At 38.6% G+C, this 24,690-nt stretch overlaps 2 protein-coding genes across 2 annotated transcripts in view; both read right to left on the bottom strand.

The window, feature by feature from the left end:
- Positions 1-24,690, bottom strand: part of LOC126849476 (uncharacterized) — an 85,666-nt gene that overhangs the window by 4,325 nt on the left and 56,651 nt on the right. The gene's annotated exons all lie outside the window — the stretch shown is intronic.
- LOC126849463 (nuclear hormone receptor FTZ-F1) lies at positions 112-23,854 on the bottom strand. Its single transcript, XM_050591306.1, has 5 exons — positions 20,839-23,854; positions 3,192-3,925; positions 1,943-2,201; positions 1,475-1,575; positions 112-1,383 (listed from the first exon to the last, which is right to left on the bottom strand). The coding sequence occupies exons 1-5, from the start codon at positions 21,977-21,979 to the stop codon at positions 1,237-1,239; spliced, it is 2,382 nt and encodes a 793-aa protein (XP_050447263.1). The 5' UTR covers positions 21,980-23,854; the 3' UTR covers positions 112-1,236.

The raw sequence follows: 24,690 nt of genomic DNA on the forward strand, positions 1-24,690 counted from the left end.
CATTTACTAAATATTTTTCTATTTAACAACTGCGATACGCGCGCGCGCGCGCGATTATTGTTATCTTATATATTTAGAATTAATCGCTAGACAATATAGGACCACATAAACCTTGCTCCAATGATTCTTTTATTTCTTAAAACAGAATCTTTATTATGTACAACATACAGTAGTAAAATATCGCAATTTGTAGTTATTTCTTTCCGCCACCTATTTGAAAAGTAATAAAGAAGATACATGAATAAGATTCTAAAATTAGTGAAGACATTAAGTAGCTAATGATTTTTCCTCAAGAGTAAGCAACAGAAATATATTTATTTCATTTCATTATTCAACTATACACAAAATATTATAATTACATATTTAACATGATCCGTACTTTACAACATAATTGGAATGTGTTAACTAGTATTTACAATATAGCCCTGCTGTGTGCAAGTGTGACAAAATGCAGATTTTTTTTTTATAGGAAATTCTAAGGATGCCCAGGTGGCCGTGCGATAAACACATTTGTATATCACATACAAGTTCATTGTCATTCAAGTATGCCCATTGAATCCCTTGCAAAAGCACGATTGATCTGGAGAGAGAAAGAGAGAGATTTCGATTCTCTTTAGCAGTAGTACGATATATATTTCGTTTGAGTGAGAGCAAGGCTTCAGTGGTGTGTGTGGTATGCTTAAAAATAAATTCGCTTCTAAGTATTAGAAAAATAGCTTTACTTATTTAGACAAAAGTTGCCTGCCCTTTGACCAATATTTTTTTTGTTTAACCACCCTTTGTACTGTTTTCAAGGCATCTTGCTTACTGTTTCCCTGCTCTTGTACCCGCCAACAGGGGTATTCTTTACGGATACATCTCTAAAACTTCAACATCAAATATAGAAAATATATGTCATTGTGTTTATATATTTAAATACACTTTATAATACATATACTATGTGTATATATATAAGTAAAGTATGTATACGTCTATACTTGATTTGTATGCATAGGTATATCTTGAACCAGGGCCCCTTAACTTGGTCCGATACCTTAGCATTTTAGCTCTTAATAGGTACTTTGAGGTCCACTCTGTCTCACGATTAGGGGCACTAACAGGACTTTCGATATATATATATATATATATATATATATATATATATATATATATATATATATGTATGTATATATATATATATATATATCTCAATGAATTATATTCGATGGCAAAAATTACCAAGAGAACCCGATCGTTTCATTTTCTCTTGGCGTGAAGCATCTCCATGAGAAGCGTTTGCGTCGGCGCGCTTCCATTGCAATGCTTCTGATAAAGATGCTCTTCTCCCCTAGTTGCCACTTCGTGGATGTCCGGTAATACTGCTAGTAGCTTGTTAAACTTATCCTGCGCAAATCGAAAATAAGAATTAAATATCTAGTGTCTGCTAACCTACTTTAGATGAATATATGAGGGAGTGTTTCGCAATAAAACGCACCGGTAAAGATGGGTAACAAGCTAGCGTATACTCCATAAGCGTTTGTTGAACCTGCTCGTGACCCTCTTGCACATGCTTTTTGTTTACTAGTCCACGGACATCTGAATTAAATAAATATATACATTTATGCAGAGAATACGCGATACGCACATGTCTTATAAATGAAATTGAATTTACAAATCATTAATATTATATGTGAGATGTATTTATTTAAAAGTTGGACAAAATATAAAAATCAAATGATGAGATTACATCATATAACATGTTTCAAATAATTGTTACAGAAAATCTGTATGATGTGACACAATACGAAACAATAAGAATCATGTTTAAAAGAGATATGCAATATATAATAGTCTGATTACTTTAAAACAAAATGTATGAATCTTATCACTTTAATTATTATCCATTATTTCTCAAAACTCGTCACTTACGAGACGAACGACGTATGAATTTAATTTTACTTACCATGATTCAGCAGCATTAGAAATTTCATGCATATGTAATCGGAGGTGTCGAATTTTAGTTCCTGAAGTTTTTTGGATAGATCTTTGAAGAGATCGGCCAAGGCAGGAACTCCGAGTAGGCCGAGGCAAAGGAGATCAAACTTTTGGCCATTATGAAGTGTCATCTCGTCGGGTAGATTGTTGTGTAACCTTTGATGAAGATGGTCTAGCACCAACATATCCGACCAAGAGTGTTGTAATAACTTCATTTGATCGTCAACCTAAGAACATTTATTCATTGTGTAAATGTCAGATTTTTATAAATAATAATGAATACAGCGAAAAAATTTATATTTCGTTTAGAACCTCATATTTTGCATAAAAATTTTATACGGCAACATAATAATAACAATATTTTGTTTTCAAAAATAATTAAACTTAAGAACGTGCATATAAAATGTGCATATTAAAATAATAAATAACATATGTTAATAAAATAGTAAAATTTAAATAAAATATAAATAATTGCAACTTATATATACAAATTATGCTATTAATATTCATTTTATTTACTCGACAACATTTCTTTTTGCAATAAAAAACATACAACACAAATATATGATAGTTTACGTTTTTACATGTTTTGAGAAATTTATTTACACGCTTAATATGATTTTAACAAAACTGTAATATGAAGATCCGGTAGCAACGTACCATATTGTCGATGTAAGTTTAAACAAAACCGTCTCCTTCCACTTTATAACATTATTAACAAATTCGCCATGTTGAAGCAAAAATGAAAAATAATTGCAAAACTTTGTAGTTAAAAGTATTTATAATTAACGTGGTCCTTCTGCTTTGGAGCAATCGCCATAACCCAGAAACGTATCTTGTTATGACCTAGATATGAGGCGATGCTTGAAATCATTCAGTAGTGATTGTGCAATGCCGTTGGTTACCTCACATCCCCGCTCATGGCATGAACAGGCCAGGCAACGAGTTATTTATCGGTAAGAACAAAACTTCTCTCAAAGAAGAAGATTCTCGACACGACCATTGTGCAAATATGATTTTTAATACGCATATGACCGTGTAAAACCATGTCATATTATGTCGAAATTTTCCCACATCCTTGTCTTTATAAATATTAAATTAAAATATTACGAAAAAAGAAATGATAATCAAATTCGTAAAAAAAAAAAAATGAATAAAAAATACCAAATAATACACGTTTTAGAAAAGCTGCGACTTCTCTTAAACTCGATGCTTACCTTGAGATCCTTGAAGAACGTCGAATTTCTAGCCCAATCCACTTGCGAGAACAGATTCTGATCGAGCACTTTGCACATTAATTCGAACAAGTCCACTTCACACTGATTGTACGTTTGGTTTTGTAAGAGTCCAAAGAGAGACGTCTGCCACTCGCGGTCATCGATCGATGACAGGAAGTCCCTTATCATCGGACTAACCGTTTTCAGAGCGGCGGCGGCGGCGGGATTAGGCGCGTAGCCCGCCACCCCGCCACCGTGGGGCTGCGCGGACTGTTCGCCAAAGTTGAAGACCTTCGTCCCGGATGAGGTGGAGTTGGCGGTCCAGGGTTTGCTATCTAGACCAGGGTTGAGATTGTGCAGGTGATTGCTGCCGCCATCACCGCCACCGCCGCCGCTGCTGGTGCCGATGTTGGGTTGGCTGGACGGCGCGATCAGCTGGTGCTGACCGGCACCGCCGGCCTGCGTCGTGACCAGGCCGGCGGCCACGGTCGCGGGGGACGGGCTCGAGTCCGGTGACGAGGTCAGACTCGAGACCTGAGGTATTTGGATCTCCTGCTTGATGTGCAGCAACGGCGTCACCGCGGGCGGATAGCTGGATGGGTCGCCAAGACTGCCGCGTATCGATTGAATGGCCATTTGTCGTTGACGTATAAGTTGCAATTTGCGCGCTCTATCTCTCTTGTACATGGGTCCAAATTTATTCCTACCTCCTCGCATCCTGTCCGCTCGCACAGCTGGAACAACAGGAAGAATCGCTGACTTTGCGTTCATCGTGATGTCTTCGTTTTATTTCTTTATTGACGCTTAAATCTTAAATCTTTAATAATAATCAAGAGGTAAAATGCAATGCAGCGTCTCGACTTCTATCCTTGATGGATACGCCGCGAACGAGCGCGAATGATTTCTCCGCTATTTTATATTATGTTATTTGATACGGTCTAAAAATCGGGTCGCATTTGATTTTTCAAAATATATAGGAAATAAAACGTACACAAGGAGAAAAATCGATTCTTTAGAAAATCATCGATACTAAGAGTTGCAATTAAAAATGACCGAAGAATTCGATTTTTCAACACTTTAAAGATCATCCTAAATTTCAGACGCGAAGGCAACGAGACCCGCAGTCGATCTGCAGTATAGTTGTAGAGACGATCGTTGCTGAAAAATGCGTGTTCGCCGATCGAGGGAAATCTCGCGGGCGTGAATGAAACAACCTTGGCGGTCTTCTGAGTCGGACGTCGACGAAAGCGGAAGTCACGGTTAATCGCTAGATAAGTGGGACAAAGCGTGAGAGTGCGGGTACCGCCTGCTATTTCTGTTATATACGCGCAAAATCATGACATTATATTCGACAGTCCGTGTGTTTCCACACTCATAGTAGCATGCTATCACGGACGCATCTAAAGCAGCGACTCTACATATCGACATCTTCAAATTGATCACTGATAACTACCATCTGCCGTACACGAAGCTCATCGATGTTCGTCGAATTATTTCGAAAAATTTTATATTTGAATGTCGAGAAATATTAATCTAAAGTTTAAAATACACACACACAAACTATTTTGCATTTATTAATTTTTAATCGTATTTAAATATTGATTTTTTCATAATGAATATATCAATTAATCAAAATGTAAATTTTTAATAAGTGACATTATTTCAAGATTTTATATCTTAATAGAATTTTAATGTAAGTTAATTAGAAACTTATCTGAAATTAAATGCTAAAGTTCACATTATTCAAAGAATTTCTCAACTTTCAATTATAATTTCTTCAACGAAACGAGATATTAAAAATAATATGTTTCTATTTTAAATTCAAATATTTTAATAAAGAGTCAATTTTGTGCAATTATAGCTCAGGAAACTTTTTAAAAGAGATAATAATGATTTAATATCAATAGTGTAAGGTGTAAGGATAATATAAACACGCATTTGGAAATATAATGTTTAAATAATTAAAAAAAAATTTTATTTTTTTATCAAACGAATCGTTGCCGCAACTTCGCGAAAGAAAGAAATCGTGGAATTGGCAAGATCTAATAATATTATCGGTACGATATATTTCGAATCGCAAACGATATTTGTTTTCAATGAAGAAAAAATTTTCGAGTACGTACGACTTCGGAGAAATCTAGCAAAGCCATAATATGTATACACGCGATTTAATGCATACTCACTGGACTCGTAATATATCAACGACGCAAAGGATAAACGTCACAATGATCACTCGCGTAATCTATAATAATCGTCGATTAACGCTCGCTAGTGCAATCTCGTAGGCACATTTTACGCTTTTTACTAGCCGCGCAGGCGGTGTTTCCTGCTTACCAGTTAAACACGAAAGGAACACAGCCGGGAGCGTTTAAAACTATTGGGGGCAATTGGTTCCCAAGAGATTTTCGTAAGGATTCGTTTGCAAATCGTTCATTTTCTACACGTAAATATTGATACCGGGCCCCGTAAAGAAAATTATGCTTATGTATATAAATAACTTTTATAAATTATTTTTACACAGATGTGAACTCTCTTTGCTACGATGTAGAATTTTCCTTGGCTTGCATGTATTTCTCGTAAAATTAAATTAAAATTAAAAAATAATATTTAATAATATATAAATATTATTATATTAAATTTTTTTGCATTGATGTTCTGAAAGTGTTTAATATCTAAAAAGTAATTAAAACTGTGCGTTTTATTACTGCCAGTTCAAGATATAAAATATTGTGTATGAAAATGCTATAGCAGAGTTTAGTTTTAGGTGTGTGTGATTACAAATATTATCTCTGGTTATTAACCTTAATAATTACTAGTGAAGGAAATCCTAAAATAATCAGCCTTGTTTGGAAAGCAATTCTTATCTCCTTTTATGTTCACGACAATTAATGTGATTTCTTTAGATCGCATCGACTATTTTATATTGTTATCTTCGTCTGTTGAAGATGTAATTTTTTACGGCGTACAAAGTTATTCGATGGTAAACTATTAGAAAGTCGAACACCGCAAAAAATCATTATATTAAGTAAAAGCGTATAACATATTATACAATCTCCGATCTTGTTACAAAGATATTTTATGCTTGTTTCGCGAAGGGAAATTATTAGACCTCTGCGCTCAATAATATCAAATTTCCTGTTTTTTCTTCTGAAAAATCATCGAATATATTGCGTTCTCCGATCTTTCCGAAAATTATTTATATTGACCCAGATTTATATTAACATATTAACACAGATAATTCACGACTCGTTCACGTCTCCCTGCAAGTTTTTAATAATATATATAACCAATTATTGTTCGCCTCTCTCTCTCTCTCTCTCTCTCTCTCTCTCTCTCTCTCTCCTTATAATCAAACAATTGCAATTAATCATTAAATTGCGAAAGTCTACAAAAAAAAGTGTGACAAATCTGAGATACGTTACATGCTTGTTTGTGTAAAGCGATCTCTCGATACTAAAGCCCGCTTTATTACGAAAAACCCTCATAGAGATTCCACAAACATTACAGATCTAATAAAATAGCGAATCACCCGAAAAGCCGACAATCACGTGTTCATTCACCTATCTCACTTACCGTTTCAGCACCTCAGGGTCAGGTACGAAGCGGCGTCGCGACGCCAACCTCGTAAACCACCACATTGCGAGAAGGTCGTGGAGGTCGCGGGCCGCTCTGGTCGCCTCTGAACTGATCTCTCCCGCAGGGGGAGGGAAGGGGGAGAGGACAGCTCCGGGACACTCCGGGGCGAAAACAGCAGCGTTGCCTATTTTCGTACGCGGAGTGTTTGCCGGTCGCGCATGAAACGGCGAGCGAGCGCGCTCGTTGAAAGTGAAAGGAGGTTGAATCGCTCTTGCCCGTCCACTTCTGCCTGCGCCGAGCATAGCCCTGTCCTCCCCCTTCTTGCCCCCGACCTCGCGTACCGCCGCGCGTAAACCCTGCTCCTCTACCCGCTCCACATTGCCGCCTCCGCCACCCTGAGTACCCCCCTCTCTCCTCTCTCTCTCGTTCTCTCTCTCTTTCCCTCTTTCTCGCTCGCTCTCCCGCCGTTTCCTCTCCACGATACTATCGATACACTGCGTAGAGTCAAACGCGCAACCGTAGCCATATCATCATCCTGCGCGGCCCCGCGATTCGTTTCGGCTGGCCGGGCGAAGGCGCGCTCCTTTGACGTATGTATATATGTATAATACGTCGCGCGTCGCCGCTACTTCGCGGTTCTTTCTTTCTATCTCTCTCTATCTCGTCCGCGCGCGAGCTCTGTTTCTTTCCACCCCACGGATGATGGCGGTTTCGTGACGCGAACCCGCCGGGATCTTCGTGACGCGATGGTGGTGGATCCAACGCGACACGGATCTACGTTCTCGACTCTCGAACTAGTTCTTTCGAATGAGGAAAAAGATTTGTAAATTATCATGCTACACGATTCGAAAAGTTCATTTATAAATTCATAATCTTGAAAATATTGTTTTTATCCGTATTAAAAATTGCTACTATAAATGTAGTTAATATAATTAGCCTGCATAACGTTGCATATTTTTATTACTTATTAGTATAATTATAATGCGACTTGGCTGTCTTCATCTAATCAATGATTTATTTTATCGAGAAGTTGAGAGACGGAGAAAAAAAGGATATACCTGTGTTGCTATCAGAAAAAAGAATATTAAAGTTGTAAATATTATTAGCCTTTATCTATATTCATTTAAAAGATGTGGGATTGCTCGTTTTTTTCGTATTAATAAATTCTTTTTTTTTTATTATTCTTAATTATTGCTGTGTCGTTAATTTCACAAGATTACGATCATGCGAGCAAGTTTAAGTTGATATTAAATTATTTATCATTTAATGAGAAACAGGTTTAAATATCGTCAACGAATCATAATAATGTGAAGTAGGACTAACAAAATTTCGCTCGCTAATCATCATTTAGCATTGTCCCGATGACGCGATTGTTATATTCACCGGTATCGCAATGCTTCTTTACGCTGTTTACTTTCGAATGTTTATACACTTTCGAAATAACCCAATTCGCGGATCGTATTGGCAAGACAGTGTGCCTCGCACGCGTGGCTTAACACGCGGATCACGCTGGCGCACGTGCGTGCAACGTTCTTGTTTCCCTTTCAACCTTCTCACAATGTTCTCGCTTTCAAGCATGGTGGTCATGACAGCCACCATAAATATGTATGCTAAAAGCAGAAAATCTCTCATATTTCTCTTTGGACCTCATCTGCATCGAAGATGGAAGTCATATGTTATGAAAGACTTAAAAATCGATTTCGAAAGTTCGTACCAAACTTTCAAAGCAGAGTTTGAAAATTATGTACAAAAGAATTCCATTGCGATACATTCGCTGTCTGTATAAAACGATTTGTCAAATCTGTGATCGCACTAAAATCTGTGAATGGATCTGTAAGTAATAAATCAAAGCAACGAGAATAATTCTTTTATCTCATATAACAATCTAAGATATTAATATTCAATACTTTTAATTTTTATTATTACAGAAATTTTTAGAATTTAATATTATTTCCAATGAAACGTATACATGCTTGAAGGACAATAATCTATACTAGGTTTTCGATACTCTGTCGCTCCCTCTTACTATTAATTTGATTATACGCCTAATGGAAAGTATTAAAAATATAATTCATCGGATTGAATATACTTTGTTGCAACAGAGAGATAAACAAACTAACTGGCGTTATGCGGGTGCAAAACGCAAAAGAGAGACCAAGAAACCTCAACAGGGTCGCAAAACGATAGGTAAAATTTCAATCTTACATTTACTTCACAAAAATATCACAGAAAATTTTCCATACGCGCGATCAAAATATAAATTCATTGCAATTATTTCAATTAACTTCTTTTTTACTGCTTCGTCTGTGCGCCATGACCCCGATCTGTCCTCCCCTCTTCCCCCCTCTCTCAAGCTATGCCATTGTTTAAAGGATTAAAAGCACGACGCAATGGTGGCGATTCAACGACGACGATTCCCGGCATTCGCCGCTCGGTGGCCACCAAGTGAATTGTAACGATTCGCGTGGGCGGCAAATCCCTAACATATTGCTACGCGGTGCGATTTGATCGTCGGATATGCACGCCAAATCGTGACACTGATGGAATTTATGTACGAGATTGCCGGTCGTTGGAACGAACATGAATTGTTGTGACCACTGTACGACGTTTCTCTTCAATCGAAGTTCACAGAACGAATAAGTCCGAATCGCAGCAAGTTTTGTGAAATTTTACATGGCTTACTTTTTTTTTCTTTTACACGTCAAATCGAATAAATTTCAGCACACAGCTGCCGAGCGAAAAGATGAAACTATCCGCTGCAAAATTCGCCTCGATCTGTTCTAACAGGGTAGACGTAGAATTTTTTCTTTCCTTTTCAAATAACTTATCAAAATTGCGTAGAATGTGTATATTAAAATCTTGATCACTTTTACGCAAGATTAACGATAGAGAAAATTGACAATCGTAAAAATATTTTAAGGGTTTATATAAAAATTTTATTTACTTGGTAAATGTCAAGATATTTGACGCAATTTAAATAAAATAATCGCGAAAAATAATGATGTTCCCAGATAAAACTTTCATTATGAAATTTTGACTCATTGCCATACTTAATTACCGTAAATGCGTATTATTGTACAAGATCTCGCTTTACAAAATTATCAAAACACATATATACAAAATATGTTTTATAAGTATTTATCATTTGTAGTATCTGTGTGGTTATTATAATTAAACTTTACATTTTCCAAGCGCATATTTTATAAAAGGTCATATAATATAAAAATTTTCCACGGAATTATATTAAAATTATCAACATATATAAGATATATATTTTGCGAATAATGTGTAAAGACGTCTATAAGTTGATTAATGATACAAATAATTTAAAACGATAACGAATGATTTAAGATTAATATCATATACAATATTAAGATTGTTACAAATATAACAAAAAGCTGAAATTGTTAGTCACGCGAAGTTAATGCGCGAGGCCAATCAAAGGAGACGCATTTCTATTGATCCTCGATCATTAGAGAAACGGCGCACGCGATTCTCGCAGTCTCATTTATTACACAACTTTACAACGCACGCTTACCGGAAAAGTCCCATCTTCGCGGAATTATTTTAGTCGTATTTATATATATATATATTTTCCCTCGTACGTGTGTTACAAAATTTACATATTCAAAAAGCCTGCAGAAATTTTTAATAATTTACACACTGATCATTCACAAAAATAAATTCTAATTTTTCTTTCACGAAACAAAACACATGATATAATGAAAAAATGGCTATAAACAATAAACAAAGAACAATGAATGATAAAAATCATTTCATCGATGCAAGTGGAATGGCATTTGTTGAATAAAATAATAAAAATAAAGTCTAAAAATAATAACATCAAGTAACAAATAAAATTATATTAATTTTCTAAATTCTTTATTAAAAAAATAATTCTTCGATATTCTTGTGTCTATTAAATGTCTATACAGATATTTATATTCATATTAAAGATCGCGAAATAATCCTGAACTCATATGCATCGAAGAAAGCATAGGTTTTTAAACTGGAGCGCAATAATGCACAGTAAAACTATCCTGTTACCGGTATTCGCTCTACTGGCTTCATCTCTCTCGCTCTATTTACATACACGTAACAGATAACATCGGCGACAGAGTGTGTATCGCGGACTATTTACGTCGTTCATTCAGGTATTCGTTTGCGTCAAACACGTTCGCGCACGCCATCAGTACACGCGGCACGAGCCTTTCGAAGAATGCAATCTATATCCGGTTTACAGTTCATGTTAATAAGAGCGATCTCGGGGCGCCGAATCTTCAATGAGAGAGAAAGAGAGAGAGAGAGAGAGATTACATGAGAGTTGCATCGAGAAGAAAGGGAAACCCACTCGGCGGCGAATCTGGTCCACGAGGCCCAACGTGACGTCAGATTCTCCCCGTCAGAAATTAACGAGCGACCATGTGACTACGCTCGCCCACGGTCGGGCCAATCGCGCGGCTCTCGGATCCCTCCGAGTGACACGACATACTCGGCCGCGGCGACACGATGTTAGCGAAGCGCGTATTGCGAAAGAGCGCGAAAAAAAGACACGCTCCAGCGTCGGAAATACACACATACTGCACGGCGAACAAAGAGGACAGGGCAGCGAACATGTGCGTTTATATATACTAATATTTTTCAGAATTTCTAAAATTCTGCCGATAAAAATTTCAATTAACAATCCCGCACGGAAGTTTTATGTAACTAAAATTGAAAAATATATTAAATAAAAAAATTAAGAGATACAACAAGCGTATAATAATTCTGATTATATTATGTTTCGAATTTCGCGTTAATAAAATTTGTCAAAGTTTAAATTAAGAAAATAAAAGAGTCGATAAAACTGTTATAAACAAGAGTTATAAATGATTGTTATAAGATCGAAGTCTAAATATCTATATTCGCTGTACTCTACTCGTTTACTACTCGCTATCGCAGTACGACGCTCTCCGATAACGTACGCGCACCTGCCCGTCCCGACAGCAGGCGTTTCAATTAATGATACGCTAATACACGATGGGCTATTAAACACAACGAAATAATGCTTACGTAATATACTAGGGGGACCACGTCCCTCCGTGCATTCGATGCGAATTCGCGGCATTCGCGCGCGCGCACGCGCAAGCCGAGAAAGAAGTAAAAGCTTCGGAGAAAAGAAGACGATGAGACTTCGCTCAACGAGGGTATTACACAATCTCCCGTCCCCCTCAATTTAACCTTTCCCTCCCACCAACAGCGGCACAAAGGTAGGAGTCGAACACACAAGCGGCGGGCAAGACGAATGGATGGATGGACGAACGGATGGACGGACGAATGGATGGACGGACGACGGGCACCAGGTACACACAGCAGGCACACACAGGTACCGATGATTGCGACATAATACAATAATTATGAAATTCGTGAGTTTCTAAATAAAGGCGCATGCCGTACACGATTTCCGTTATACCCCGTACCGCATTAGTTTCCCAGGATGACCACAGTGTGTCCCAGTTTCCGAAAACATGTCCCCTTTTTTGAAATCTTCACGGACGCCGGATTGCAGGTTTCACGAAATTTCACGACCTGCTTTTTTTATAAAATTTGTATATTTATAGTATATACACGAATTAAAACTGTTTCTCATCGTTCTTTCTATTTCGTCCCTATAATGCAAACATACGTATAATTCTCGTTATTTCGTTATATATAATATTAACACTCATATATATATATATATATATATATATATATATATATATATATATACACCATTGTATCATAATCATCTTCTCATAATTATTCGTAATTATTTGTATACAAATTAGTGTATTAGTATATTTGCTACACGCATATACAAAAGCATTTCTTTTTTGCTTAAAGGAAAAATACAAATGACTATTACTGATACTATAAATTGCAATAATATAATGATACAAATAAATGTTCACACATTTAAATTAAATAGAATTAACAACTTATAAGAAATAATAAATTTATAATAAATTAAATTAAATTTCTCCAAAAATTTTTATCTATTATATTTTATAATAATTAATTCCAAAAAGATAATCACAAAACAAGATGTTAAAAAGAAATTAATTTTGAAACATTTATGAAGGAAGAAAAATTTCGAAAAATTATTTCGACAAATGTTCGATAATAAGAGGCAATAGGCTCAGAGTACAAACAAATTTATTTCAAAATGTTTTTCTCTCAGATTTAGAAAATTTTACATAAAGAATATTTTTTCTCTTTTAAAAATATTGCGAAGAGAAGAAAAACATACATATCAAGGTAGTAAGATTTGTTGCGACACAAGGATTAAAGATATTCAATAAACTGATAAAAAAACATGGCTATGTGCATACCTTTGTCGGGAAAGTTCAACTACGTTAGAAACTCAAGACCACGTTTGACAAATGAAAGAAGTAACCGATCGCGAAATACTCGCGAACAATCGCCATCGTTGTTAAAGTGACCTTGAACGTGAATGCGCGTTGCACGACCTTGAAACACAGAAATGTAGAAGATATCCGCGAGTTCGATGATGAAAAAGAATCGTTTTTGTGTTCACCAAACTGGTTTCGATGCGCCGCGAGTCACCGATCGTCACCGATCGCGAAATACGATTATAAATTCGCACCTTTTATAAATAAAAAATTGATACACCTATATTCTGTTTGATATGTGAAATTATCGTCGGCGACAAGTTTTTGCATTTCGTTCCAGATACACGAACGAATCGACGATGTGGCAAACGCCCCTTTCAAACTTTCCGTACTTATTAACATTTATTAAGGCTCGCCGCTCTTTCAAAGCGCCCTACGTTCGTGAATTACCGTACCTCCGCGAAAAACAAAATTAATAGAGCGTACGTAATTTAGTCCGGGCACTCTAAGTCAAATTTTATCGGTAGACGAAAAATTCTATAAATAAGATTTTAATAGGGATACAGCCTCACACATTTGGCTATCCTTATAAGAGAAAATCGATCGAATAGGAATTTCATTTGAAATTTTTTTCAAATTATTTTTAGTTCTTATTGTTATGTCATAAATACTTTAAATAAAACACATTTTTACTTTTCGGAAATAATAGAATGGAATAGCACTTTTGAGAAAAAAAAGCTCTGTTGTAATGATTTATTTCAATAGTATGTATAGAGGTGATAAATCTTTCCAACAAAAATTCGAAACCGTAAAATGTCGATTTTTGCTTCATAGATAAAGTACTGGGGCTTTGGATATTATTCTGACAAATTTTTCTGTAAAACGTGTGACTTGGTGTGAGATTTCTCTAACATAATGTGTCTTCAAAATTCTCCATTTTCTTCACGGGAATAAAAACGCGTTTGCAGATTCTAATTCTTACATCAGTTTCGTTGTCGAAACTGATGTAAGAATTAGGTGAAAATAATGTATTTTGACTATCTAAAAGAAATTGCCGGATCTACGATCGAAAAGCTTTCACCCGTAAGTATTAACATGGACACGTAAGAAAGCGCATTCTACCTCAAATTTCTAGATTCTAGTTGCGCAATATACAGATCACGAGAGGCCAAGCGATCATGGATTTAAAAGCTAATAAAATTAGCGTTTAAATCCATAAGATAAATTTACCCTTTGTCCGCATGGAGACTCGATAGATATGCATGTATTTTATTTATATCTCGAGGAATGAAGGTAATATGTATATCGAGAAATAAGATCGATATAGAAACAAAATTTGCACGTTAATAGTACAAATTAACTTTTATTTATTACCGTATATTTATTTCTAACAACACACATTACTACTGCACATTTATACTGATAATTTATACTGATATTTTATATTGAATATTGCATACATTTTTATCTCGTATATCAATCGAATCATTTATCTCGCATACGATGTTTTAAATTAAAATAGAGACTAAGAAAAAGGTATCTACAAAAATTCTTTTCCTGTTTTGATACAATCTAGTAGACCATAAAATCAAGAAAAATAATTTTGTAACTCATTATTTTCACTGATATTTTAATTTCAACAAACGAAACTTTTTTAAAAGTAAAATATTATACTGAGCACTAAAGATAATATTTTTATATGTATTTTAGCTCGTTTTATGATGCGTTTAAAATCATAAAAAAACAAAAATCTTGTAGAAATGTTTTTTTATCGTCAGTAGCTTCCACGATATAACATGGCAAATATAAGAAGACATTGTGATTTCAACTTCGAAACTTAAATATCAGCGGAAAAACGGAAGCAAACATGCCGAAATTAAACTTTGTTCGTTACAGAAAGCCGTTAATTGTAAATTTCATTAAAATTTAGGGGAATTAATATTCTTTGCGAGTATTGCTTATGGCCGTAACATTTTCGACACGGAAAATCACAAATCGTCCGAAAAGTCTCTTTTAATTCACGCAACATTCAAGTCTCATCATCTCGTGAGTCGGCTGGAGAGGTTAAAAAGTTCCCATGAATGCGAAAGAGAACCTAAGGAAGTTTTGCCTCCTCCTCTATATATAGACACGTTTGTAGGAGCGAGCCGGGGAATAAAATTGTTGCCACCGAGCGGAATCGCGACATGTTCCCGACCGCGTCTCGACATGCACGTGCACTCGGTACCGACTACGGGGACCCTTTTGTACGCGACAGCCAATCGTAAACAAAGAACGTCTAGTTTCGTGGCGAGGGGTTCTCATCTCGCGTTGATGAGCCAACGAGTATGCTTCTCTTGGCTCCCGAGTCGGAAGATAACTTCTTGTGCTTCATTTCATCGCGAACGGAAATTATAGTTTTTACCTTTCTATCGATCTCAGGACCGCTCTATGTATGTTTATTTGTGTGTGTGTGTGTGCGCGTGTGTGTGTCTTATTACGCTGCAAAAGGATTAACGAGCCTCGCTCCAACGTGTTGCGCACGTTCGTAGGACGGAAGGCGTTCCCGTGGCCGCGAACGACGGTCATGAAATACTATCCTGCCTTTAAAATCCCTCGATAAAAACGGCATAATTTCTTGACGCACACGCGTGATCCTCCTTCCGGCATCGGCCACGCCGATATATATATATATATATATATATATATATATATATATATATATATATATAGATAATTATTATCGTTTTTAAATATCAATCATTACACCAAAACCATTCCAGTAATAATGAAAATAGTAATGATACAATATGTAACGTATACTGTTGATAAAAATGATAGGTCAAACCTTAACGAGAGAGAGAGAGAGAGAGAGAGAGAAAATGTTGCGTGTTTTGAAACGAACGATCGGGCAAGGAAAAGATGCGGGGTGAATTTGATCCTAATTATACCGTTATTTCTATCTTATATATTACTTCGTTATCTTGCTTTATAACGTTGTACTAGTTTAAAAAATATTTTGTGTGTTTGTATGTTTGCAAAACTCGATAATTCTACAATAATCCTCCATTTTTTTTTTAATTTCTAAAATTCAACGTTCTTTGAATATAATTTTCTCTCCTACGTATGCCAAAATATGTGCGGACACATTTCACTCGCGTTGCACTCACTCAGTCGAATGCAAAATTAGTTTTTGTTTATCGCCGCTATTTGAACATAATTTTGATAAGAGCCTGCTTACGTGACATCACGGTAAAGCTAGTCTTTTACCACGATACAAATTGTATGCGTATATTTACATATATGAATATTTTTTCATTTCAATATCAGTTTCAGCGAAACCATGTAAAATGTTCGTTATGCACTTATAATTAATAAATAATATATTCCTGAGCGGGAAAAACCATCGCGGAGAAACGCCTCACGATATAAGGAAATAACGCGTGATGTTATCGCAACGTGTATTCGCGTTCATTTCACAAATATTTTTCGCGCATTTGACTGAGATTTTCATCTCATGTCGAAAAATATTTAAATGGCTGTTAAGTTCTCTCTCGAGGCTCAAATCAATAAGTCTAGGCGCAAATATATTATGATAGTAAACTATCCGGCGAAAAGAGTAAAATAGCTTTGTCATCAATACAAGAATAGATAAGTTCATGTACTTAACTGTCGAGCAAATTGTTCGCACCTGCGAAACTGAAACCTGAGCGTTGGGCACTTTATTGCGTATACGTGTTTGTAAATTGCGCAAAAGCGCACCGTTTCAAGACACGTTAAATAATATCGGGAGCAAGGAATTTCGTTCTCTCTCGTGTCACATTTGACAACTTTCGATATACATTAAAATGCAGAATAAGGCAAAAATTGTGATTATATTTTTCTCAATCAATATATAATATATAATATTTTTCAGTCAACAGATTATTCCCAATTCACATAACTAAGTATAATATTCCCAATCAATAGAAAAATATTCAATATTTATATTATTAAACAGATAAAATTCAAAATTGAATAATTTTATTTAAATAAATAAGTTAACAAACCTAATTTATTTAGCATGATTAGAAATTAATGCCAGATAAAAATACGAATAAATAATTTCCTACTATTTCTTCGATTATCATAATCGATTATAAATTTAAAAAATAATTAATTTCTCGTTAACGCGGAGAAATTAACTTATATTTAACACATTTAACACATTAATATTTTTGATATAAAAAAATCAAATAGCCTTTGTATTATTATTTAAAATTTAAAGAGAGATCATATTTGAAAATAAGAAATATTTGTGATATAATAATTTTGTGTAAAGTAAATAAATTGTCATGGGGCTATACTACAAATTATTACTCGATCGTATGGATATGTCCTTCAACACGTCCCGGAAATCTTGTCATAAACGCGAATGTCTCGTCCAACGAGTTCATTGCTGACACGAAATGAATTTCAAATCAAATTTATAAAGCCGTAACGCAAAACCGCTCGTTTTATACCGAACGAGCCTTATTCCCTTATTCATGCGTCGTTAAAAACAGCGAGTTTGCTGCAGATCCGTGACAGGTGTTATCGCGCGATTACCACAAGTGTGTTTTGCTGCCTCTTTTCCCGCCTCGTCGATGTTTCTTTCACAATCTTCGACAACTCCACTTTTCAATTTCACCGTGAATTATTCGAGAAAGCAGGCAGCTCATGCCGATTTAAAAAAATGCCGTAATTAATCAAACGTCAAGCAACAATCGATTTCGAAGTAAACGTGACGTTTCGATGAAAGTAGGAATATTTGTCAATGCTACGATAAACAACGCGAGAGAAAAAATTGAACTTTCGAATATAGAAACGATTTTTCGTTCACGATAAGAGAAAAAGTTAAAGGCGATTTTTATTTTCTCGCATTGTACATTGCTACTCTGTCGCAGCGTCTAATCGCGATAACGAACGTTATCTTATTGTTAATAATATTATCGATCATATTACGATTATCAAATTCATGATCTCTTATCGATAGTCTCTTTTTCAGAATTCGCACTCGTTCGCATTTCGGCTTAATTACTTTTCGCAGATCGACGCGGTCGTAGTCGATAGACCGATGATCACGTTATCGAAAAACGGCATTTCACGCGCAGTTTTCGCCGTCACAAATCTTTTCTTTACATTCGAAGACGGCTGGCGCATGTAAGGAAACTCTTTCCTTTCGTAAACTCTCGCAAGCACTCTGGAAACTTTCCGCATTAAGCAATCTCCCTTCCCCCCTCTCGCCCCCCGTTTGCCGTCATAGGAACGTCGTGGAAAACGGTGTGCAAAAGCGGCAATTGCGACAGAAACTGTTTCGAGATTCGCTTAATCGTTGGGCCTTGAGGGCCTAGACCCAGTTACTTGAATTGCATTAGATGCTACAAACTAAACTGCCGTTTCGCTTAACCTGACGAGCCTAAATTTCATGTTTTCAAGAATACGACGCTATCGTGGCGCGATGCGCATCGCAATTGGAGCATCGATCTATATGTATCTAATTTAACTATATTATACGTCACACTTTATTATACACACATATGACCGATTCTGTGTTTAACGTTTCTCCAACTTGTCTCGAATTAAGATAATTAAGAATAAGAAAATTATTCTATAGCAAGAGTACTTTAGCAGATTTAATTACTTTAATTATGAGAGAGAGAGAGAGAGAGAGAGATCAGATTTTGTGTGTAGAATATTTCTCTGCATTTATACATACATAATATATAAAAATAGTGTTTGCCAAAAAAAATATTAACGTAGGCGTTAAATGAGGTCGAATGTAAGAGCACGTGAATAATGAGGCGTAATCGTGTTACTAGTGCCAGCCGTGACGTAATTTCGTTTGTCCGGCATGTAGTAACGACCGCTTCTTCGCTTTGACTCAAATATCGCGAGAAGGAGGCGCGGTCTCGATCGATTCGCGACTATAAGCGATACGTGCCATCGTTCGCCATCGAGCGCGCGCGTTCCCGAGTTTTAATTTTAAAATGACGAAAGAGAGCACACGCCGTCGGTGAGACTCGGTTAATCACGTATATGTGTGCGTATAATAAGGTTAAATTCGTACGAGCGTGGCGCGGAAACGTTCGGTCGAGACGAGACTTTTAAGCGCGATCAACGACAACGATGAGAACGATGAAGACGCCGTCTGTTGTGCGCGCGTAAACGACTTTTGACGTATGTTTAGTGGCGCGAGCACGTGCGGAGATATTCTATATAAGAGATAACATGAAACTCTTTATATATACAATATTATATATACAATAACGCCGATGACACACACACCGGATCGCTGTGTTGGTGGGAAAACACAGCTCGCGCGGTGAAAGTAAAAGGCGAAATTATTAAAATGACGCGATGCGGTCGATAAATTACGAGCGATTATGTACGCGTCGCGGAATCGGATATTCGCGGAGAGCGTTTTTTATTAATAATAAAAAGATTTGTATTTTAATGTTCCGCGCAAAACTGTACGTATCCTTCATACGGCATAGATAATAGATATACATTTAATGTACGTGTATGAATTTAAAAATAATATTAGCTATAACGAAATTTTTCATTTTGCAAAGATCAACATGCATTATTATGAGTTTATTATCAATTATATACAAAATGCATTAAGTGTTATGTTATCATCGCCACTCAGACGATAACCATTATCGCATAAGTTTATTTATCAAAATTAAAATATCACAGTTCTAAAATGTTATAGTACATATAGTTTCACATCACGGGCTATATAAAAAAATGAAAACTATAAAAATAAAATACTTTTTTTTGCGACGTAACTATTTTACATGCAATGATTAGGATTCTTAAGCCGTGTATGTATACATATATCTTTTTTTATTCACACATTATATATCAGTAGGTAAAAAAATCTTTTCGCGTTCTTTATAATTAATTTTAAATTTATATTCGCTCCGATTTTATGAATTAATTCAATTTTAACAAATATTTACATTTAAATGTCTAATATTATACGACAAAATATATTACGCATGATGTTTTTATGATATTAATATTAATAATTACCGATTGCTTATCCAATTATACTACAAATTAATTCGGATATTTTGGCAAAGTTATATATCTTTTCTTAATCTTAATTAAATTTTAACGTTAATGATAATATTTTTCTGTTCTTCGGAGATTATCTCGCATATTACGTTGTGATGATGTCAAACCTTGCTTATCACTTAGCTATTAAAAATGCAAAATACTAAATGCTATAGGCAGTTTTTATATACGATATAAATTATCTTTGTAATATTATTTATTCCTTTTTTGTTATTCTTTTTCCTTGATCTTTATAGCGTAATCTTATAATGAGCTCTTGAAAGATTGTATAGAATTTTTCTCCAATTTATTATTTTTTTAGCACTTTATCGTCTTTTTTTTTTATCATGCATTTCCGACGTAGACTTAAAAGTGAATACTATCTATTGAGCGAACAAACGACCAACGAATGCAAATATTCGCCGTTAAATCAAAAGATGCTTACGCCATAGCGAATACAAACAAAGCGTCTGTTAACATTCGATTCACGTTCAAGTTGTATTCGCTCATAAGGCGGTACAAAGAAAGTTTCAAATAACTTTGTTTTCTCGCGTTTCTTTCTTTTCTTCGCTGCTCGTTCGTTGTCCGATAATGTATATTTAGTTTAATAGTCTCACTGTAAAAGAGCAACTCACCCTCGAGCTTCATGCCGACCTCGAGGCACTTTTGAAAACGGCAGAAGGGACATCGTTTCCGCTGCGTCTTGTCAATGTGGCAGGATCTCTCAGCGACGCAGGTGTATACCTTCTTGTTTTGGACGGTGCGTTTGAAGAAACCCTTGCAGGACTCGCACGTGAGTAAACCGTAATGATAGCCCGACACCTTATCGCCGCATACCGGGCACAACTCTTCGATGATGATGTCCTTGGTATCGGGAAACTCGGACGGGCACGGTATCGAGCCCGTTACGACGCCGACCTGGCCTAGTCCAGGATGGCATAGGGTACCGCCGGTAGGAACCGCACCGGCGGCGACGTTGCCGCTTCCCGCGGCGGCGACGCCGGGTCCGCTACCGCTTCCGCTGCCTCCGCCACCGCCTGCTCCGCTGATCGCGACGTTAGCCGCGCCTGGACCACCGGCGGCAGTGGCCGCACCGCTGCCGTTGCCGCTGCTGCCAGTGTAACCTCCACCTCCACCTCCGTTACCTTCCAGACCGGTGGACGTACCGCCGCAGGCGCCGTTGCCGCTTCCGGCTCCTGTTGGCGGGAACAGACACGTGTACACCTTCTTGTTGGCGCAAATCTCGAACGGCGAGGACGCGCCGCAGCTGCCGTTACCGCTGCCGCCTCCGCCGCCACCGCCGCCGCCGCCGCCGCCACTACTACCACCCCCCGTAGGAGAGAAAAGACACGCGTAGACCTTTTTGCTGCTACACGGCGAACTGTTGCGCTTGAAGAAACCTTTACAGTTATCGCACGTAAACAGGCCGTACTGATAATTGGACATATTTTTATGACCGCACATGGGGCATCGGTTATCATCGGCAACCTCGTAGAAATTGGATTCGAAGTTTGACATGCCGCCGCCCTGCGATTGCGCCGCCTGACCATGCGCGGACATTTGTTGCTGTTGCGACTGAGTCTGCGGCTGCTGATGGCACATGGGCGACGGCGAACTCTGCGCGCAATTACCGTAAGGCGACGAGCCATAGTGCGGCTGCGGTTGTTGCTGCGGAGGCTGCTGTCCGGCAGCCTGCGGACTGCCCTGCGGACTCAGGTGGAACGGCGACATGTTTAGGGATATCAGGCCCGGATGCTGCTCCATCTCCAATAACATATCACCCTTGCGCGAGAAGCAGCGCACGCCGGATGGACGTGCACGTGTATCGGCACATATATAAATCAGCTATCGAACCTTCTTCTCGGATGCCGCCGTTCGTTCTTTATTTCAAATTTTCTTTGCCGAATCTTTGCCGAATTTCTAGCTGGACACTGCAATGTACGATTGCGAGTGCCAATTTCCGGAGTATTAATAAATTACTTTGACGTATTCCTATTCCTATTCCCTGTTGGTTCGTCACGTTCGCGATATGTCTCGATCGCACGAGCGAGAAAACTGGTAACAGCGCGTCAATCGTTTAACGTTCTCAAAGCGCGACCTGATGCACCCTTTAACGTCGCCATCAATGACGATGATGACGACGATGTCGATGACAACAAATCGGCACAATCGCGATAAAATGGGAGCAGCTACCCCGCGTGCACGCGAAGAAAAAACACACACTCTCGGACTCGGTTGCCCGTGGCACGAAAAATATTTATCGATCACTAGAGTCACCCTCTCTCTCTCTCTCTCTCTATTTCTTTCTTTCACGAATTACACAGATTTATCGAGGAAAAACATCGTACACCACCAAACGTACGCGTCTAATAGGAATCTGGTCGCTAAAACTTGACGGGACTACGTCCGAGACATGATCGTAATATAATTGTCGATGCTCGCGCGCGAAGAACATTCGACACACTGTCGGAACGAAGCAATGAACAACACACCAAGGTGCCGTCTCCTCTCGATTCGCACTGTAATCCAATGTTATCGCCGTGCACAATGTAGATGAGATCGTGTTTTACAGTAATACGTCCCGTTTACGCACCACGAAGGAGAGAATCGTGATTACACCGGCGTACACCTCGATAAACGAGCACACGCGAAAACGATGACAGCAAAACGACAATCTGTACAATTTCTCGACGATTGTCAACAATGTGACGCGTTATGTTCGATCGCGATTGTATACAACTGACGTATCGCGCGCGGGAATACACACATACAGATTCAATTAATTATTGTACCGGCACAACACAAACGAGAGCGAGTTGACGAATAAATGAGAGAGATGGATGCGCGCACGATGATGACGAAAAATCGGAGCCCGAGACTACACGACTTGACAGTTGGCGTATCTGCGTACAACTAGTCGTCTTCTCGACTCGTTGCCTTCCCGAAGGGCCCGCTCTCCCCTCCTCAGTCACCCTATTGTCGGTACACGGAGTAGGTAGGTAGGTAGGTAGGTAGAGGTAGGTAGGTAGATAGGTAGATAGGTAGATAGGTAGGTAGGTAGGTAGGTAGGTAGGTAGGTAGATAGGTAGGTAGGTAGATAGATAGGTAGAGACCGCCGGGGAGGCCGCCTTTACGGGACACAGCATACGTGACGTATCAACACAAGCGTGCGGCGGTAACAACGTCGTCGACGAGGACGCGATGACGATCTACGATCGCGCTCCAGGGTGTATATCGAATCGTCGTTGCGAGCGCGACGACGATGATGCTGCTGTTGGCTCCTCTGTTCACACGTCGCGCACTCCCGTCCCGAGATCACGCGAGACGCGATGGCACGTTGCTGCCAGCGGGCGCGTTTTCAAAAGGGAAACAAAAAACGAAGCGACGTTTGTTTCGTACGCGCCAACACGTTTTTACAACTTTATGACGCGCGACGATGCCACGACGGCGATCGTGTCGACAACGGTAGACTGGAAAATTGGGCGAAACTGTGAACGGAGAGAACGGTGCCGAGGCGCGCACTACTGTCAGGCTCCTTCGGCGTTTCGGTGGGTATAGAGAGAAGGCGCGCGTGTCCCTTTACCGACGGGCAACGAGAGGCGAGAAAGAGAGAGACAAAGACTGAGGGGAAAGAGCGAGCGAGCGAGCGAGCGAGCGAGAGAGAGAGAGAGATCGCGCGCACCGAGTATAACCAACACAGCGCACGGCATAAGTGAAAGTGATTCAGCAGCGCATGCCACCGCGCGCGGCCAGGTATCCGACGCGGAGTGGAGGGTGCCGCCTGAGAGGTCTGCACGAGTGAGAGGGGGGGGAGGGTCGAGTAGCACGCGGTCGCGGCAGAGAGCAGGCGGACGGATTGCCGCTGGTATTGCCGCGGTCGAAGATACCGGTGAGAGAGGGGGCGAAAGGGGAGGAGGGAGAGCGGTGAGAAGGAGGTTGCGCGACCGATGGCGGGGGGGGGATGACCTACTTACGGAACCAGGTCTATGTCGGCCGGAGAAATATTGTCCGCGAGCATGCGAGAGCGTCGTCGTTGTCGTCGTCGTCTCGTTATTGGTTCCCCCGTCATCGATGCTTCTCAACGTTTAGGATTTCCAAGTCGAATTTTCGACGATGTACGCAACACGGGCGAGTTTTTGAAAACGAGTAGTACAACAAAGCCGCGTCAGGCCGCGTGAGTAAAGAGGAGGAGGAGGGGGGAGGAGGAATTCTCGCAGTCGGCAACCGAGAAAGCGACCGGTCCTGGCGAATGACGTAAGACGCATTCCGCGAATGTGTCGGGTAGGACCGAGATTTTTGTCGGCACTTGACGCGCGCATGAATCTCGAATCGGAGAGGCGAGAGATTCAGATTCGCGAGAGAACGAGTCGCGCGTCGGAGAAACGATTCTTGCTTTCAAGAGTGTAGAGAAAGAGAGAAAGACAGAGACAGAATACCGATATCCAGATAGAGGCAATATCGTCACAGGTAGTGGCGCGGTTAAGTGT

Source organism: Cataglyphis hispanica, chromosome 5, assembly GCF_021464435.1.
Source record: "Cataglyphis hispanica isolate Lineage 1 chromosome 5, ULB_Chis1_1.0, whole genome shotgun sequence".
Lineage (NCBI taxonomy): Eukaryota > Metazoa > Arthropoda > Insecta > Hymenoptera > Formicidae > Cataglyphis > Cataglyphis hispanica.

What these genes read in the sequence shown, in the direction of transcription:
- LOC126849463 (XM_050591306.1), bottom strand. Translation starts at nt 21,979, where the DNA reads ATGTTATTGGAGATGGAGCAGCATCCGGGCCTGATATCCCTAAACATG. An exon ending in CGTTCTTCAAGGATCTCAAG is followed by an intron (nt 2,202 to 3,191) that starts GTAAGCATCGAG and finishes AAATGTTCTTAG; the next exon opens with GTTGACGATCAAATGAAGTT. An exon ending in TCTAATGCTGCTGAATCATG is followed by an intron (nt 1,576 to 1,942) that starts GTAAGTAAAATT and finishes TATTTAATTCAG; the next exon opens with ATGTCCGTGGACTAGTAAAC.